The following is a 19,123-nucleotide window of genomic DNA, read 5'->3' on the forward strand; positions in this document are numbered from 1 at the left end:
TAAATGAGTCCATTTGCTTCTTTGTACCTCAATTTTCCTGGCATAATAGAATGAAAATGAGAAATTAAGGGATATAACCATACAGTTCTTTCTTATTTACTTCAAAATATCGATTCAATAAATATCTGAACTTTCTGTCATTTAATTCTGTGACTATCTTTATGATGCAAGGCCTCTATTTTGTTGCACACATTATCCCCCCCTCTATTCATGCAGTTTTTTTGGAGTACCTCTTCTGATACCATGCTGCCTCGCTGGAGAGTTACCAGAGCTTTATATTTTAACGTTGCAGAGACCACAAAAAAGTTCCATATGCAGAGGAGGTAAAGACAGATAATTATGGGGTAAATGTCACCAGTGGTTAACACCTCATGCCCACTGCCTGGGTGTTTCTGTTATGTAACTGCCAGGAAGAAATTTTCCTGGTCCAGAAACTATTATTTTTTAGGTTCAAAGCTGATAAAAGATCTTATGGCATGTAAAAAAAATAAAGAGGGGGGAAAAAGCTACAGGAAAGAAAGGAGGAAGGAAACAGGTAACTGTGTCTGTGTTAAGAATTCAGCCTCCTAAGAATGAAATCTCAAGGCAGGGAGGTCTGGAGTAAAGAAATAATGGGACAGCTCAGGTCTGTGCCTCCAATTCCACTCAAGAGCTGAACATTGGGCACTGGGCAATGGGAAGCTGCAGCTTGTGCTGGATTCAGAGATCTGCTGGGAAACCAGGCTGCACGGGGATTCATTTGTCTGAAAAATGTTTAAAATTCCTAGCATTTGATCCCTTTTGGAATTTCTCAGTGGGAATTAGACTTGCATTCCCATGAAAACCAAGCAGATCTTGTGAAGATAATGGGGGTTTCCCTTTGTGTTGGAAAAAGAATGTAAAAATATCTTTGTGCTTTAGAGGAATTAACTTGTTACAGAGTTACTAGGGCTGCACTGTGCTCACAGGGTACTCGATGAGTAAATCAAAAGCTTAAGGTGCTCTGTTCTATAATTTTTCAAGTTAGAAAATCATACTTAATCCCTTTTCTGGGCACAGGCCAGTGCTCAGGATATAAAGAAGTGAAGCATGATACTAATTTGGTTTTTATTTCTTTGAAACGTTTTCTTTTTCAATTTTACTTTCAGCCAAGAAAACGGGAATTTATAAGATTGTAACAACTGTGTTGTGAACTGTTTTAAATATTAGACAGCTCAGGCTGCTTTTCTGTCTTTTGCAGATTCACAGCCCAGGATGGACCTCAGTAACCCTCAGGAACAGCCCATAGCTGCAGGTACTGTGCTGTTCAGTTGTGTTCTTCCACCCTCTCTTGACAATTTTATATTTAAATGGAGAAAAATACATGAATTGCAGCTGCTTTAGGGTCCCAGGGCACTGTATAACAGTCAAAAGTACAAAGAGGGGCATTAAAGGCAAAATAAAGTAAATTTTAGAGATGAAATAAAACCGTGGAAGTTCAATATAATACTGGAAAATTATAGTGAAGTGGGAAAAAAGGACTGTATAGGAGGAAAGGAAATATTTTCAGGAGAAAGCTGGAAGTTTTGATTAGGGAAGCAAGAATAATACAATTCTCTTGGTTGACTGCATTTCTAAAAATATGAAAACAAACCTCCTGAGTGAGTTTGACAAGTGTTTCACTTTCTTGTTAATCAAAAAGTCGAGCCTCTTTTCAGCTCCAATGTAATATTTAGCTTGAGAAGGATCAGAGGTGTTACCATCCAGCTGTCAGTAGGTTAAAGAATTTACCAACAATTTCACAGTGTTACTGTAAATTTTTAAAATTCCCATAATGTTTGAAAAATAATATTGTCTGTTTTTTAATGAAATATTGATTTGAAATTTACAGAAATACACATAATATGGAGCTAGTTTGCACTGTGAGGTTAATGAAAGAGGCTTTATTTGAAACACTTTACATGAATAAATTTCACTACAGTTAAAAATGTGTCTTTATTTCCAAGCAGAGAGGCTGGGATCTCTGGGATGCTGGTCTGCATGATAATGCTGATATTTAAAAATACACACGTGGAATAAGCAGAGAAGTGCAAGTGGGTTCAAAGAGGCCTTGATTACATCTGCTTGAGCAGTTTTCTGGCCTAAGGCCAGAATGATTAAAATTTTGCCCAAAAGAACCAAGTGGAGCTGTGATTCCTTTGCCTTGCTCCAAGGAGCTCCATCCCTGCTCACAGCACTTGTCAGAGCACCTATGACAGAGTTAGATATACTGGGTTTTATTCCTGCTGCCATTTACAATAAACTCCAGGATATTTGGATCTGAGCAAAAGCTGAGAATTTGTTTCAGGTGTGTGTGTGAGAGTTTTTGGAGGATTTTGGGAAGGGAAATCATTCCCCAAAGTGCAACCAGTGCAACTGTAGAAATAACATTGTGGGTAGTGGCAGCAGGGCTGGGAGTGTGCAGGTGCTTTCTTTGAGGGAATCACCTGGAAATATTCTTGGACAATAAATAGTTAATTTTTTCTTGCTTTTTTTTTTTTTTTCCAGAGGAACAAGAGGATTTGACAGACTGTAATCTGAACAAATCCCAGGAAATGGAAAGCATGGATAATGTGGAAGATATGAAGGAACACAATCAGTCTAATGAAGAAGCAGGAGGTAAAGTAGAGTTGGAATTCTGAAAAATAATCATTGTATTTTGTCTTTTTATTCATCTGATTATGCTATGAGAGCATGCCTTTAAAAGGAATAGCAATACAATTCATTTGGAGCATTTCAACACATTCTAAAGAGGAGCAACACTTTTCCATCAGGGAACCTTACGTGCATTTTAGCAAGGTCAGTTTTACAGGATCTGTGAAATATGGATGGGAAGATAAAAGAGCAAGTGCATCTGGTGAGCCTCTAATGTGTGTGCTAACAAATTCCTAACAGCAGTTTGCATAGGCAAATCCTGTGTTAGGACTGCAATTTTTATTTATGCTAAGTACTTTCATACCTAAAAAATAACTTGATAATTTATTCCTTTTTTTTTTTTGAAAGAAAGAACAAGTTATCTCAAATTCACAGGACCACTCAGACCTGTAAAATTTAAAACTGTAGCAGCAATGTTGTATTTTAAACTGGGGGTGAAAGGGAGGTTGGTCAGTTTTCCATGTTTATTGATGAAGAAAATACCCTTCCTACAGGCCTGAGAGAAAACATAGGGATTAATTAAAATAGTAAACTAATATGTACTGTCTATAAAAACCAGCAGGCCCTCTTCATTTATAGACAGAAGATAACAGCAGCATCTCCTGAAACTTGGCAATTGTACAGAGCTCAGGGTTTCCATGTGTCCATGACACATATGTTGAATTTCTTCTGTGCTGTAGAATCTCCTAAGCTGAAATCTCAGCATGAACAAACAGTTCCTGCCCATGATCTGAGAGTGCTCATCTGTGCCAGGGGCCTCAGCCACAAGCAGTGAGGAGTGTGCCTGGTGCAGGATGTGGGGCACGTGTCCTGGGCACAGCACACATGGTGTCACCGGTGTCACAGGGCCTTTCTGTGACACAAGTCCATGGCAGTGAAGCAGGACCAAGGGAAATTACAGCTGTGGCTTTGGGTAGGAGTTTGAGGTAGAGTTTGTATCACATGAATCAAGTAAATCACTAAAGAATTGTGTGTTTTGGCTGTGTAAGTAGCTTTGGTTGTTCCCTCTAATGTTAATGTGATTATTTTGCAAAGGTTAGACTTTTGCATTATTAAAGACCAAATGTTTTTATTGGTTAACAAATTGCAAGCAAACATAAAACACTCAAGGGAGTGGTGAGAGGAATCTCACTGAAGGATCTACAGTGCCAGTATCTGGAACTGCTGGTGGCTGGCATTTTATGGACAGACATCACACAGGTTTTCTGACCAAATTTGGGGGTCTGGATTAGGATGAAAAGCCTCATGTCCCCAGAGCAGCTGCTGCTTAGCAGGACTCTACAGTTGAGATTAGCTCATTATATATATCTGCAATGTAGAGCCTGCCTTGGGCAGGTGAGTTCTGCTCTGCTTACCCTAAATGCAGAAGTTTAACAGAATAGACAGAATATGGAAGACTTGAGCATTTCCTACAACCAAGGCAGCTGATCTCTCAGATCCCACAGGACATAAAATATTCACAGCCATGCTCCAGCTGTTTGTCCACCCCTTGCACGAATTCCACTCTCACTGGCTCACTTCTCCCTGTGCTTTCCCAGTGTCCCAGCCCTTCACTCCTCCTGCTCACTGAGCTGTGGGTGCAGGAAGCCAGGACAGGGTTTCTTTCTCAAATGCCCCAGTATTGACCACCTGACAGGAGGTGCTGTAGCTTCTTCCCATCTTCCCTTTCCAGGAGCCATGTCCATACTATTCATATGCAGTATCCAGGCATGAATTTGTTTTTGCTGTCTTTTCCTGTTCTCTGGCTGCCCTGTGCCTGCAGTGCCATTTCTCACCCTCTTTTCCTTACATTTGAGTCAGGGACAACTTGGACACGTGAGAGACTGCATCAGTACAGCTCTTACCATTCATTTTTTATATTGCTGCTGATCTCTTTAAGTCTCTTTGCCATTTGTTCTGGAATGCAAACACTGAAAATTTACATCTCAAAGACAATGCTATAAATATCAATAAAACATCATTTCCCTCCAGCAGGCTCCCTTACCATTAGAGCTCATTCATTATAAAGTGAGTATGAACCTTCACTGCCACAGTGCCCCATTGCTTGCTGCTCACTGTAGGAATAAATCCACAACTGCAAGGAGAAAGCTGCTTCAAATGCACAAAAAAGGCATCTCCAGCATCTCCATGTGAAATGGCACAAAATAAAATATACATAGTGTTTGCTTCAGTGCTTCACACACTGTTCTCTGCAGTCATTCTGATACCGGAAGCACAATAAATCTTAAATATTTAAGCATGCTGTGCTAGTACTCCAGGCCCTGCAACCATCAGTAGGTGCACTTAAATTTCCTCCCAACAACACCAGCTCAGTTGCTGTTGGAGACTGAAATTCACAGATAATCTCAGCTTTCATGTCATGCCCTCTATAAAATAGCAGCAGCTCTGTTAGTCCCTGTGCAGTCCTCGTGGGTCACTAACTACTGTCTGACTTCTATAAATGAAACCACATTTTGACAGTGCTGTCCTGGTGGGAGGATTATCTTTTGGGGATCACTAACCCTGGTGAAATGAATATATAATATACTCCAGGATCACAGAATAGAAATATCGTCAGTATTGGTGATGGCTTTTGGGAAAAGGATTATGTCCTGCCTACACCAAAAACCTATTGGTTAATAAAACCCAAAAAGCTCTGTTTCTTTATTTGGCACATTGATACGATCACTAATCCCCTCATTTTATATCAAATTTCAACAGAAATAATGAAAAAATATTTATGTGGTTCTCATAAATGTTAATCATGTTTGTGAGTGAGCAATTCCACTCCAGCACCTTCCCAATTCATGGCTGATGACAGCCTGCAATAGAAACGTCTCCTTTTTCTCTCCTGAACCCCCACACCATCCGTGCCCCCGGGGTTTGTTCCATCTGCTGAAGGCCATCATGGGAACACGAGGCCACTGACTCATGGAGAGAGATCAGGCCTTTGATAACCTGCTTTCCACTGCCTTAGTATGTCTGTAACATGTTTTTCTCCAGCACAATTATGGCTGGTTTTTCCATGTCTTGTCAGCCATCCATAGTGAGTAGGAATCTCCCAGTTTCTTGGACTGTGTTTTTTTGTGATTCTTGCATTATTCATGGGTGACACTGTGAGTGTGTTGTGGGGAATTATTCTGAGGCTTTGAGCAGAAGCAGGACCTGTTTAAGTCTGGATGTTGTCTGATTTTGTTTGGTGGAGCCTTTTATGCTAAAAAGTGATGCTGGGATCCTTTTAAAATCTTACAGACAGTTAATAAAAGCACTAAATTAATGTATAGGGCTGAAACACCATCGCTGGAGCTCATTTGGTATGAAAAAAATCCACTTTTCCAGCAAACAGTTTTGTATTTGTACTTCTCTGAGCCTGTGCAAACACAGCAGCTTCTGGTGTTTTTTATGTGTGTCCTGACACAGGTGAGATGCCATTCCATGGAAACAACTCAACTTGTCCTACTCCACCCCCCTGTTAAACAGGCTTCCATGATGATCACTGCTAACTACCGGGCAAACAATTAGGCAGCAGGCTATAGTAAAATGGTAATTAAAAGCTTGATGGGGAAGAAGGGAAAAAAAAGAAACAAAACCCCCTTTTCTTGCCTCAAGGGACTGGAAGCTGCACGCTGTGGTGCACATGGTGTATGCTTGCCTGCAACCATAAAAATACACCGTTCCCATGGTGCTTCCTGTGTCTAGTCTGAAAAGAGACAAGCAATGAGAGGGGGGGGAAGCTCTTGATTTCCCCTGTTTCTTTATGTGCCCCCAACAGTGTTACCTTCGGTGGCCAAAGTTGACACATCTTTAATTTAAAAATTAAATTAAAAAAAGCCCCGTTCCTTCCTCTGGGAGTCGCAGTCAAGCACGAATGTTTAATTATGTCTTAATTCTCTCAGCTGTTGAGGCAGACAACTTTTGGGGTGTTATGAATGTCAGCGAGCTTTCATGGTTGTGAGCTAAAAAGAGATAAAAGCCGCATTTGTGGTTTATGGATGTTAATTGCTGCTGCACTGAGGTGTGTGAGGGGGGCGGTTGAAAGGCTGGAGGGAGGCAGGAGAGGTGACAGAGCCTCACTGGGGCGCTCAGCGAGGTTCCAGCGGTGCTGCAAGAACACGCACTTATCTGCCTGGAAAGGAAGTGCCGTTTTTTATCAGAATATTTCATCTCCCAAGCCCAGCTCGAGCCCCGGCGCTCATGGGACTTGGGGTTATCTCACAACATCAGCAGAAGTTCACTGCAAGGGGATTTCTGTAGTGTTAAACCCAACAAGGAGCCTGTGCTGAACGGGTCAGGCTTCTCTGGGGGCTCTACTGGGACTGAAAGCCGCGTTTTCCTTATCAACAAACGATCCTCTTGACTTTGTTTGAACTCTTCAGACTGTGCCGTCAGCAGCAGGAATGCTGCCAGGCACGCTCGGTGACATCAACGGGGAGGTGGTGTCACCCAGCCTGTAAATGATTGACATCAGCTGGACTATCCTGAGCACTCAGCACTGACACACACACTCGGATACTCTGATTGCCTGCAGATAATCAGAAAGTGCAGCTATTTCTCATTCTAATTAACCCATTATAGTGATTAGAAAATAGAATTTACTTTTGAGATATCCTGACTCCCAGTGGAAGCTTTGAGACAGAACAAGGGCTGGAAAGAGAATGGAGGCACAATTATTCAATAGATAATGGGTTTCATTCCATAACTTTTTAAACTCCATTTTGTTTTTCACTTGTTCTACAATGTATAATCCATACAAAATAATTCCCTGAAATTACAGGTGAGAGAAATATTTATTCCTTTGGCATAGAAATAAAATCTAGTCCAAGACTGATGAGTTGTGATCCCTCCCCACTGCCCCCAGCAGAAAAAAAAGTGAAGATGCAGAAAATGACTCTGGGAACTCAAATCACATGTTATTGTAGGAAATAACCTATTTTTGGAAATACAGATTAGTGAAAAGGAAATCAGTTAATGGGGATGAGTCACATTTTGCCCCCCAACCAGGCTGTTCATTTGGCACAAAGTGGGAGTTGAAGAGACAGGTTCACTGTTTGTGCTACTGGAAAAGTTTCGAGAGAGGGAAACAGATCCACAAGAGTCAAAACTTTGCTAAAATACACAAATAGTTCCCTGAGCATTGGAATTGGTGGCTCTTTTAACTGAACTGTGCAGAGTTTGCAGCGAGTGCTCGGTGCCTGTTTCACCTGGGGATTTGCCGTGTCCTCAGCGCCGTCTCCTACCACGCTGCATTCTCTCCACTTCTTGTTCCGGCTTTGTTTCCTTCTGCTCTGCGGGAGTTTTGGGGATTCATCAATTCGGAGCTGGGCTGGTTGTACTCCCGAGGAGCAGCGTGTGGCTGCGCTCACCTGCCGTGCGTGCAGCCGCGCTCCTCTCCTGCTCTCCTGGTGCAGGAGCTCCACCTCCAGGAGCGCCTCCGGGAGCTGCAGGTGCTCCCGACTCTCGGGGTCTCTGCTGCTCACAGTGACCCCGAGAAACTTAAAAAGTCTCTTTTCCCAGCCCAGCGCTCGAAGAAGGAGTGAGAGCTCTTCATTTCTCTGTCTCAAGGTTGTTTATTGTATCTTATCTATAAAATTCTTTCTCCTGTCCAGCTGAGTTCCGCTCAGGAAGTCGGTCAGAGGCACTCTGCTTACCCCAGGGCAATGTTTTCTTTTTATACTAAAAACTACGAGTACAATATTTACAATTACTTTCCAATACCTATCACCTATGTTAGACAGTGAGCTTCTACTCTAAACCAATCCAAAAGTGCCACCATCACAGCAGAAGATGGAGGCCAAGAAGAAGAAAGAGAAAGGCTGGACATGCCCAGATTCCTCCATCTTGCTCCCTGAACACCCATTCTAAAAACCCCCAAAATCGATTTTTCACCCCGTGATAAATCCACTATCATTCTACTTAAACTGTCATGGCTTGCAGGTCTTCATATAAGGTTGGTCATTTGCTCCATGGGTCATAATCAAAACCCCAGGGCTCTGTGCCAGGGTCTCTGAACCCCCTGGCAGGGCTCTTGGCTGTCCAGCACAGCCAGAGGGATGTCCTGAGTTCCGACACCCAACGGGTGCTTTGAGCAATCCTGCTCTTCCAGGGAGGGCTGGATTTGTTGTGCAGACTCCCAGGAATGTTTAGGATGGGAAAGAGCAGTGAGATCTTACAGCTGTAAGAGCTGTAAGATCAGTGTTTGTAAGGGAACACAAAGCTGATGCGCTCGTTTCTCTACAAGGCAGTGCTAAAAGTAAACTACAAATATTTGATTCAAGAACCTCAAATAGAACACAACACAGGTGTAATCTAAAATTCAAGTCAAGATTATTTGATACTGGAATATTTTATAGTTCAATCAAATCAGTTCAAGGTGTTCAAGACCATCTGAACCAAGCTCCTGCCTTCAGCCTATATGTGTTAAAATTCCTCAGGTATTTATCACAGATTTCCCTGTTCTTCACATTATTTTATCTTATTTTCTCTCCATATTTAATTTCTCTTACAAGAATATATTGCATTGTCAGGAAGGCTCCTGGGAGATGAATTTACAAAGATTAAATGAAATGATACACCGAATTTCTCAGGTTTGAAGTTCATTTGAAGCACAGTTGACCAGAGCCGACCGTGCCTGAGTGGTCACATTAGTGATTGGTCCCTTGATATAGGTAATGCCAGTGATTATCTGAATTTAACATGTGGCCTTTCTCAGTCTGACTGTTGGGTCCAGATGTTCTCTGATTAACTGTCTCATTGAAGTCTGATTTAACGGTTGTGATTGTATCTGCCTTGCTGGACTTCAGGAATTGTCATTTTAGAAATGTTTTCTCTGGGTGATGGTATCTTAACGGCAAAGGAAAGGAAGAGCTTGTGCAGTTTCATCTTTTTCTGTGTTTTTTTTGTTTTTTGTAAGAGGGAGACTTTAAAGATATTCAAATCTGAAAGGATAACGTTAACAGGTGTCAAAATTAAAATAAATTTCATCTGGGACTGGTGGTGGAAAACCTGGGCCTTGCAGGCCTGAGGGTGTGGGATGGCATTCCCTCTGTGCTCCCCTCCAGCACTGGGGGTGTAGAAAGTTGAGTAAAAATGACAAATTATTGCCACTTTTAAAAATCAAACAACCAAAATAAAATCCCATGGTAGTTTCAGCACACACTAGCTATAATTTTCCAGCCCCTAGTCCAATTTGTCCCAGGGAAGGTCATTCTGCTTCCCAAATTCCGTTTGTAGTTTCAGTTAAGAGCATTTAAATGCAGTTAAATGAAGTTAAATTCCATTTCCTTCTCTAAACTCAGCACTGCACAGTGTTGCTGTGCAGTTTGTCCTGTTTTACTCCAGCTCTGGGAACACTCAGTTTTGAGGAACATTTCTCCTTTACCCCTATTTCTGTTAGTATAACTTCAACATAATTTGGAAACCTTTTGAATGAAAATCCTAGAAAAACACTAGAGTACAATTAGGCAGAAAATGTTAATTGAGGGGAAATACTGGGTGTGAAATCATGGATTTCCACAGGAATATTAATCTTTATAAGAAAAATCATTGTTTTAAGTAAGATGCTTGAAGAACCAGTTACATAATTCAAGTTTCCTGACTTACATGAGCTTGGAAACGACGTGTGTTGTTTGGTGACTGTTATTTTGCAATTAATTGTACAACTAGATAAATTACACTATGCTTTAATGATAGAGAGGCACTGGTATTAATGAAGTAGAAAATACACATCTGAGCACTTGGAAAATGATGCCTGGCTGATTTTTTTTATTTTCTTTCCAATTCTCAGTGCTGCATTTCAATTTGATTTGTTTCTATTTTTGTTTCAAGTCACAATAAAACCAAGGAGACTCATTACCATTGAGCCTGCACTCCACAAAGGGGAATGATGAAAGTTTCTCTCCTATATTTAGAAGTGAAATTTCCACCAGGTGCATTCTTCACTGGCTCATTTAGGAATTACCCCTCACGTCTGCCTTATAAAGCATCTAAACAAATTAAGTACTAGGTTTTTTTGTATTGAAGTGACTATTGAACAACAGTACTAAGAAAATAGTAAGAGGCACAAAGATAAAATAAACCCAAAGCCAATAATAAATGCAATACTTGGGACTTTTAGTGGAGAAGTCTCTGCTTTGGCTTGGAGTGACACAAAAAAGGACCTGAGGGATGGGACAGGCCCAATGTCTGCACCCTGCAAGGGCATTTCTTGTCACCGTGTCCTGGTTGGGGTGGTTGTCTCTGCTGTCTGGCTGCAAGTTCATTCTGCTCTGAGGTGATTGCTCTTTCTTTGTTGGCAAACAATGATCTCATAACAGCTGTTGGGAAAAAGGGAGCCCAGGCTGGAGTCAGAGGGAAAACAAACCAGGGTGGGCCAAAAAGCCTTGAAATCCTTTCCCTTCCCTCGATGGATGTCTGCAATGGGGTAGAAGAAAAACATGGAGAAAAATTGTCTTAACTCTGATAGTGTTGCCTCATTAAAAAAAAAAACAAACCAAATCCATGTTGCTATTGTGTCATTTCACATTTTATAATTTCCCATCAGTTACAATCTCCAAATTCTCAGTATATACTACATGTAATTGTTTTCTTCTTGTTTGAGGAAAAAAACTTAGGCATAGCATTGTTTATTTTAATTATTTCCCCCTGGTTTATAATTTTTATGGGATGCACTACTTTCTTTATTCAACAAGGATAATGGAAATTTTTTTTTTCATGACTTATCTTTGCCCCCAGTGTGTTAATTCCATTGCTGAGGTGTTTCTCACAAACATGCAGGATTCTGCCTTCAATCTGGAAACTCCACTGACTTTTTCAGCTTCACCACTCTGTGTCTCAGGCTGGGTTAGGTACAGGAATCTCTCATTCTGGGAGGGGAGCAGCTCTGGCATGTGTCTGTAGGGTTTTTTGGGGATAACAGTGATGAATCATCAGTTAATACCTGTCAAACCCAGGTAGTCACAAGAACCCTCCAATATCGACTCCCTTCTTGTTCCTCAGCATCTGAATCCCATTAACAGCTGTCAAAACCTGGTAAACTATTTATATGCTTTCACAATTTGTTTAATTGGATAGTTAGGAAATGGCATACAAGAAAAGCTTTCCTTTTTCCTTTTTTTTTTTTTTTCCTTTAGTCTGGCTGAACATCTGTAGCATTAGGGGCTCATTATCTCTGAATTGGCACAGCAAATCAGCAGCATCATTAAAATGCCACATTAAGATGATTAAGTTTCTTTGTTACCCAGTTGACTTTTTGCATGTGCTGAGGATTTCACGATTATGACCCCACTCCTTGTAAAACACTTGAGCTACATCACCCTTCCCTGCCGTTGTCTTTAATGGCTTCTGGGTTTTATTCCTTGTGCTTTTCCCATCGCTCCTGGTAAACTTTGCTTAACAACAGGACAAAACTTCGGTTTTCTCCTCTGTATTTGATGCCAGAGTCTCAGATTAAATGGAGAATTTGGGGGCTTTTCCTTCTGGAACTTCCTCCTAGAGAAGAAAAGCTAAGATTCAGAAACCCTCCAACTTGCCCTAATTATTTGGCTCTCTTGACTTTTTTATTTCTGCATTTTCAGCCTGGAGAAGAAGGATTGTATGGAGATGTCAGAGCAGCCATCCATTATCTGAAGGGACCTAAAAGAAAGCAGAGAGGGGCTCTGCTTCAGGAACAGGAGTGACAGGATGGGAGGGAATGGCTTTAAGCTGAAAAAGGGAAAATTTGTGTTGGATTTATGGGAGAAATTCCTCCCTGTGAGGGTGGGGAGGCCCTGGCACAGAGAAGCTGTGGCTGCCCCATCCCTGGGAGTGTCCAAGGCCAGGCTGGATGGGGCTTGGACCAGCCTGGGACAGGGGAAGGTGTCCCTGCCCAGGGCAGGGGGTGGGACTGGATGAGCTTTAATGTCCTTCCAACACAAACCCTTTGTGATTCTATCATTTTATAGAGCACACACAAGCACTGTTTGGGTGGTGACTCAGTCTGAAGTTGCCACCGCAGCTTTATTTTGGATTTTTTCCAGAACCCATTGTTTTTACAATGTTTCAGGTGAAACAAAAATATTACTCTGGAGTATGTCTTTCATCTTGTAATCATCTCCCCAGGAAATGAAACCATGTGCATCAGCCTTAACGCATCACACCAGCACTTTGTTCTGTAAAAGCTGCAGCTTTTTTTTTTCCTCAGTGTATATTAACTCCATGAACTGCCTCGAGAAAAATAGTTCCCTGGCATGGACTCTATGAATGCTTTTTTTTTTCTCCTACAACCTCTTTACTTGCCTAATAGAAGAGATGATGACACTTATTTTTTCCACTGTGGGAGCTTTGTTAGTGTTTTTAGGGATAATTGTGTTTTTCCTCAGTTAAATTTCCCTATTCTACATGAAGTCACAGCTTCCTTCCTCTTGATTAAGGCAGACCAGTCTGGAAACTCCCTGGTCTAATAAAATATGTTGATATGATTTTTAAGTGACAGATACAAACCTTCCCCACATCTGCCAATCTCCTGATCACATGGCATTCCCTGTGCATGCCAGTACAGAGAAAAGTCTGGGCTGAAAGAGTAATCTGGTGGCTCCAGACTCTGCAATCACTTGGTTAATTTTAGTACAGCCTATACCAAGCCATCTTTTCCTCAGACTGCTTTGCACTTAAGCTGTCTCCTGTCTGGCTGTCAGGAGCTGAAGCAGCCTCTAAACCATCACAGGTGAAAAAATCCCAACCCTTCTAATTTATATTTGGGTTAAAAAATTCTCTTCCCTTGTGTCTTCTCTTGGTGCCAATCATCAGAAAGTGAATTTTCCCGTGGAAATCCTTCAAATACCTACAGGAAAACACTTGAACTTTGGATGCCATGGACAGCTGAAACAGCCCCTGTTTTTTGCAGAGGCAGTGATGGAAAAGCCTTGATCAAAACTCAGGTGCATCCTCCTCTGTTACTACAAGGAAACACAAGCCTTCTGTGCAGTGTGGAAACTGCAGGGGTGATTATTTTCCACGGTGGAATCATAAGATGATTTGCCCAGTTTGCAGCAGCGCCCAAGGATGTGCCATGGGGGGCTCAAACCAGTGCCCACACAGACCCTGGCACAGCTCTGGAGCTGTGGGCCAAGCACTGTGGTGAGAAAGTGAAGCAAACAGCACAGAAGCCTCTGCTGGAGGTCACAGCTTGGCCTCCACTGCTGAAAACTGCGTGAGATGCAGACGAAAGGTGAGACGTTGAGTAGAAAGTGGGAATTGAAATTGTTTCTGAAAGCACCAACAAGGTGCAGCTGCACTGGGTACTTCCTTTTACCATGCTGGGCAGGATGTAGCAAATTATTTTGGAACAGCCTCCTTTTGAGAGGGAAAAAAACAACCAAAAAATCTTTTTTTTTTTTTTTTTTTTTTGCCTCCTGGGAAAGGGATGGGTGTTGAAATCTCCTTTCAGCAACTGGCAATCATTTTTCCTTGGAAAATGAAAATGGTTGTATAAACTAATTTTGAAAGAATCTTGATAACAAGATCACCCTCACACCGTTGGACATGGAGTTGGCAGCAGAAGGCACCTGCAGAGGAAGCCCTGTTCCTGTGGAAGCAGGAATCTGTGGGATGTGAAGCAGAGCTGCTACTGAAGGATTGAAGGATCCACAAAGAAAAACAGCCCATTTTTGGGTGAATCTGGAGCTCCCTGTGATCCACTGAGAAAACACCTGAACCCACCTGAGCTCATCCAGGGCTGGGGCAGCAAATCCCAGCAGCAAAATCCAAATATTTTCCAGGATACAGGATAAAAGCACACAGTATGGGAGAAAACCCCTTTCTTCCATCAATATCCCCATCCAAGGAGAGCACGAGAGGGATCTCAGAGTTTTCCACACTATGGGAGGTCTTGTTTAGGAGAAAGAAACCATCACCCACCTCTTTCCCCCAGCTCAGCCCAAAGTCAGACAGACTGGCAGGGCTTAATACAATCAATTAGGACAGAGGAGTGATTTTCTCCCTAAAATGTAGCTGAAAATGTGGATTTTATCAAATTCTAGGTTGCCAGATCTTTGTTTTTCAACGTTGCTTTTATGTCGCCACCTCATTTTCACTGCCACCCATTGTTTGTTCTCGGCATTTGATGTGGTTTATTACTCAGAACCAGAGCTAATACATATTCAGCAGTTCATGTTCTGTACTTTGGAGAAGGGACAAGTGATTCAGTGCCAGATTGAACTGTCTGATCCTGGGCTGGAGGGAGGAGCAGGTGGCCAGAGAACAAGGCTCAAACAGGAAGCCATGTGCTTCATCCTGTGCTGCTCCTCTTCACTCGGTAGCTTGAGGCACAACTTGAGTTTCGACCTTAAATCTGTCTCTTGTCAGAAAACCATGGAATGGTTTGGGTTGGAAGGACCTTAAAACTCATCCAGTCCCACCCCCTGCCCTGGGCAGGGACACCTTCCCCTCTCCCAGGCTGGTCCAAGCCCCATCCAGCCTGGCCTTGGACACTCCCAGGGATGGGGCAGCCACAGCTTCTCTGTGCCAGGGCCTCCCCACCCTCACAGGGAGGGGTTTCTCCCATATATCCAACACAAATTTTCCCTTTTTCAGCTTGAAGCCATTCCCTCCCATCCTGTCACTCCAGCTGATGATGAATTGTCCCTCCTTGTCTCTCTTGTGATCCCTTCAGACACTGGAAGGTGCTGTGAGGTCTTCACACAACCTTCTCTTCTCCAGGCTGCCCCAACTTTCTCAGCCAGCTTTAAGCAGAAAAAAGCTGTCCTGGCAGTTATCAATGATTTTAATGGAAGTGCTGGTAGTGTTGGAGTTAATTGTGGAATGGAAATTCAGCACCCTAAGCTGGGAATCATCAGTTGTTTCTACAGTGTGACCAATTTGCTTGCATTTTCACTCTTTAGTAAATCATTAGCTGCCTGTTACATCCACCTTTATCATGGAGCTGCATTCATTTAGGCCATGCCTTTGGATTCCTCTGGACTGGCTACAGGTCCAGGAAGGAGCCTGTTTGAAAGCCATGGATGCTGATCTTCAGGAGGTGTCAGGTTCTTTGCCACATCCTCACAAAATCAGGAAAATCTTCTGGCATTTCTGGGATACATTTATTTCTCAGGAAACCCTTACCCTGTCTCTGCTAGTTTTACTCACATAGTAAATCAAGATTATCGACTGCTCCTCACACGTCTGAGAGCTATGGATAAAAACTGTGATTTGCAAGTGAAAATTGGGATTATTTGTGAGGCTTAACTAGTGAGAATCTATCCCATGGGAGAGCTGGGAGTCCTGCACTAATCAGACATATTTCCTAGGCTAGTTCTAAGCACCAGAGGTTCTACAAGAAGCTATAAGTTATGAGATAAAATGACTTATTTAATTTATGTCTTTCTGTATTTCCAATTCACAGAAGCAACCTGAAATGCTGATTTCTATAAAAATAATACTTGTGAGTGGTGTGAAAAAGTGCTTTCTTTTGAATCCTGGCTAGTAATTTCAGGATATATTTGTACTGTATTATACACTCATAATCTGTAGAAGGAAGTTCTCCATCAAAGATAATTACCAGGCAGGGTAATTACTTTCAAGGGTTACCTCACTGTGAGTATCACTAAGTGTCCATGACCTGTGAAGTTCCACATCTTAACTTCATTTCTTCATCTGCATAGCTCAATAAAACTTTTAGGAATATTGATACTGTTGTTTTATATAATCTTTAGTGCATTTTTTTCCTAAGGTGGATAGGATCAGCCTTTTTTCACTCCTGTGCTTTGTTTTACCTGCAGATGATGTGATTAAAGTGAAAGGTGAATACAGTGAAAGAGAGGAGAGTGCTTTAAATTCCGAGCCAATGGAAAACCTGGAAGAATCTGAACTGCCTTACACATATCCCAGAGAATATAACGAATATGAGAGCATTAAACTGGAAAGACACTCGGGTTCATATGACAACGTCAGGCCAGCTAGCGGAAAGATGAATTGTGATATCTGTGGATTAGCCTGCATTAGCCTCAATGTCTTGATGGTTCATAAGCGTAGCCACACTGGTAAATATCCCTCTGTTGTTCTTGTAAGAGCTGGAGTACTGAAAATAAGATAATTTTTAATCTAGACTAGTTCTTTTTAAAAAGGATACCAAAATCAGGGTTTCCTTGTTCCGTCCTTGACGCCACGTGTGATCTTTATCAAGTTACTCGATGTTCTGTGCCTCACTTTACCCACCTTTCTTCTTATCAGGATTGAATAGTATTAAAAGCAAGTTGGTGAGGCATTTTAAGAATTTTGGATGAAAGGCACTATGTAATGCAGTATTTCTGGCACAAAGCAAAAGTTAATTTGGTTTTGTGCTGCCATTTTCAGTCTGTATATAAATTTCTCTCTGTGCCATACTTTGGCAACAAACCAATGAGCATCTTAAGTTTCAGCCTGCAGTAAGATAAGACTTTTTTTTCCTTCTAAAAATTGCTGGCTTGTTGGAATCAGCCTCCTCCAGAGCGCTTCTTTCCATGGAAGAACTGTGCAGTGCTTTCCATAGTCCTACATATGCTACGAGCAGCTCTGACACCAGAGCTGCACCTCCCTCCCACTGAAGCCACACTCTGTGTGTTTCTATAGAAAGAAATCAATCCAATATCTCATTCTTTCCTCTTCCAAAAAGGCAGAGGACAGCATGATACCCACGTAACCATTAAATGTCCTTTTCTGTATGTCATTTTAAGGTGAACGGCCATTCCAGTGTAATCAGTGCGGAGCTTCCTTTACTCAGAAGGGAAACCTCCTCCGCCACATTAAACTACACACAGGGGAAAAACCTTTTAAGTGTCACCTGTGCAGTTATGCCTGCCAGAGGAGGGATGCGCTTACGGGTCACTTAAGGACACATTCTGGTAAGTGACTTCACAGGCACTCCATGTGGTTTGGATGTGTGTCACTGGGACACTCGGTGTGCAAAAGACAGACAGCGAGGTTTGCTCAGCCTGTGAGAGGCTCAACACAGAGCAGTGACCACTCACTGGTGCTTCTGGAACTGGCTCTGCTCTTGGTGCAGAGAGAAGGGCCATGGGAACCATGGCACAGCCCACAAACCTGCTTGCACAAATAACTCCATGGTGTTTTCACAGAATTGTTTTGGTTGGAAAAGACCTCCAAGATCATCAAGTCCAACCTTTAACCCATCACCACCTTGTCAGTTCATTTTCATACGAGTGCAGCTGGCTGTGCCAGCAAGCTCTGAACTTGAGGAGAGTGTGAGATGTGCTTTGCTGGGATTTCCTCCCATCCCATTCTGAGCTGTGAGGAAAATCCCAGGAGCATAATTGCAGGCAGATGACTATTGCCACCTCACTGTGGTGTAGTGCCTTTCATCTGAATCTCTTAAAATGCTCAACAGATGTTTATTCTTAAGCCTGGTAGGGTGTTCTGTCCATGTTACAGATGGGGAAATGGAGGCACAGAGCTGAGGTGACTTGGATTTCAAGTCAGGTATAACTCAATCTTAGCTACCCCAGTTCTACAGGAGCCAGGCTGTGCTTGCCCTTGAATTTGTCTTTATCCTGTGTTCTACATGGGCTCAGAAAGAAAACATTGATTCTAAATTATAGGTGTTATCTCTGCACTGCACTGTACAGAAAAAAGTTCAACCTCACAAAGAATCAAAGTTTAAATTTATCTTATCTGCCAAGGATAAATGAGATTCTGATTTAATCAAGACCAGCAGTGTAGTGCTGTCCCCCATCAGCACCATGCTTCAAGCAAGACAGTGTTTTAGTGGTCTCTTGTGGTTATTTTAATTCTTTTATTGTTTCTTTTTCTAGTGGAGAAGCCATATAAATGTGAGTTTTGTGGAAGGAGCTACAAGCAGAGGAGCTCGTTAGAGGAGCACAAGGAGCGGTGCCGGACTTACCTGCAGAACGCTGGCATGTGTGAGGCTGGTGAGTTTATCACATTGCAGTGGTTTTGGGGTTTCAGTACATTACAGGGCTTATAAAAGATCATCTGGTGAGCTGTTAACCCACAGCCTGAGAACAGCTTTTCCTACACTCCTTTTCAGTAACCTGAGGGGCTGTAATGTTCTAAACGGGCTGGTTCATCGTAGCCCTCAGGCGCTTTTACTTTAATCACTTTTTTCTTTAAGTGTTACTTTGTGTAAAACATCTAAAATACTTTGTACCCAGCATTTCTGGAGGTGATGCTCAGTGAGTTAAATTATTCCTACATTAATGCTGTTATGTAGCTCATTTTACAGGATGAGTTGTTGACAACCATGTGTTTGATGGTTCCTTTTCTGTTAGAATTTGCACCAGTTTTAGTGACTTGGATCCAGGGCATACAAAGGGAGTGGTACCCCAAAAATCACTGACAGATCAGCTTAGGAGAGAGTGAGAGGCTGCTTTGAATATAGAGCTGCCTTTGGAAAAGATGAAATGTATCAAAACATTTTTTTTTTTCTTATTTTCCATTTTGCAGTCTCAGTGCTGCAGTTCCAAAATACTTTGGTGAAAACTAATCACCATAATCTTTGTCC

The 19,123-nt window shown here is 42.1% G+C and overlaps 1 protein-coding gene across 5 annotated transcripts in view; it reads left to right on the forward strand.

The window, feature by feature from the left end:
• Nucleotides 1-19,123, forward strand: part of IKZF3 (IKAROS family zinc finger 3) — a 35,679-nt gene that overhangs the window by 3,473 nt on the left and 13,083 nt on the right. For 2 of the 5 annotated variants that reach the window (XM_054649496.2, XM_077190875.1), the window contains exons 2-6: nt 1,220-1,273; nt 2,506-2,616; nt 16,386-16,646; nt 17,319-17,486; nt 18,414-18,530. In XM_054649496.2, the coding sequence (XP_054505471.2) occupies nt 1,220-1,273; nt 2,506-2,616; nt 16,386-16,646; nt 17,319-17,486; nt 18,414-18,530 (711 nt within the window). The remainder of the gene's footprint in view (nt 1-1,219; nt 1,274-2,505; nt 2,617-16,385; nt 16,647-17,318; nt 17,487-18,413; nt 18,531-19,123) is intronic. The other 3 variants (XM_077190876.1, XM_054649497.2, XM_054649498.2) reach the window with 3 other exon arrangements.

This window comes from Agelaius phoeniceus, chromosome 26 (genome assembly GCF_051311805.1).
Source record: "Agelaius phoeniceus isolate bAgePho1 chromosome 26, bAgePho1.hap1, whole genome shotgun sequence".
NCBI lineage: Eukaryota > Metazoa > Chordata > Aves > Passeriformes > Icteridae > Agelaius > Agelaius phoeniceus.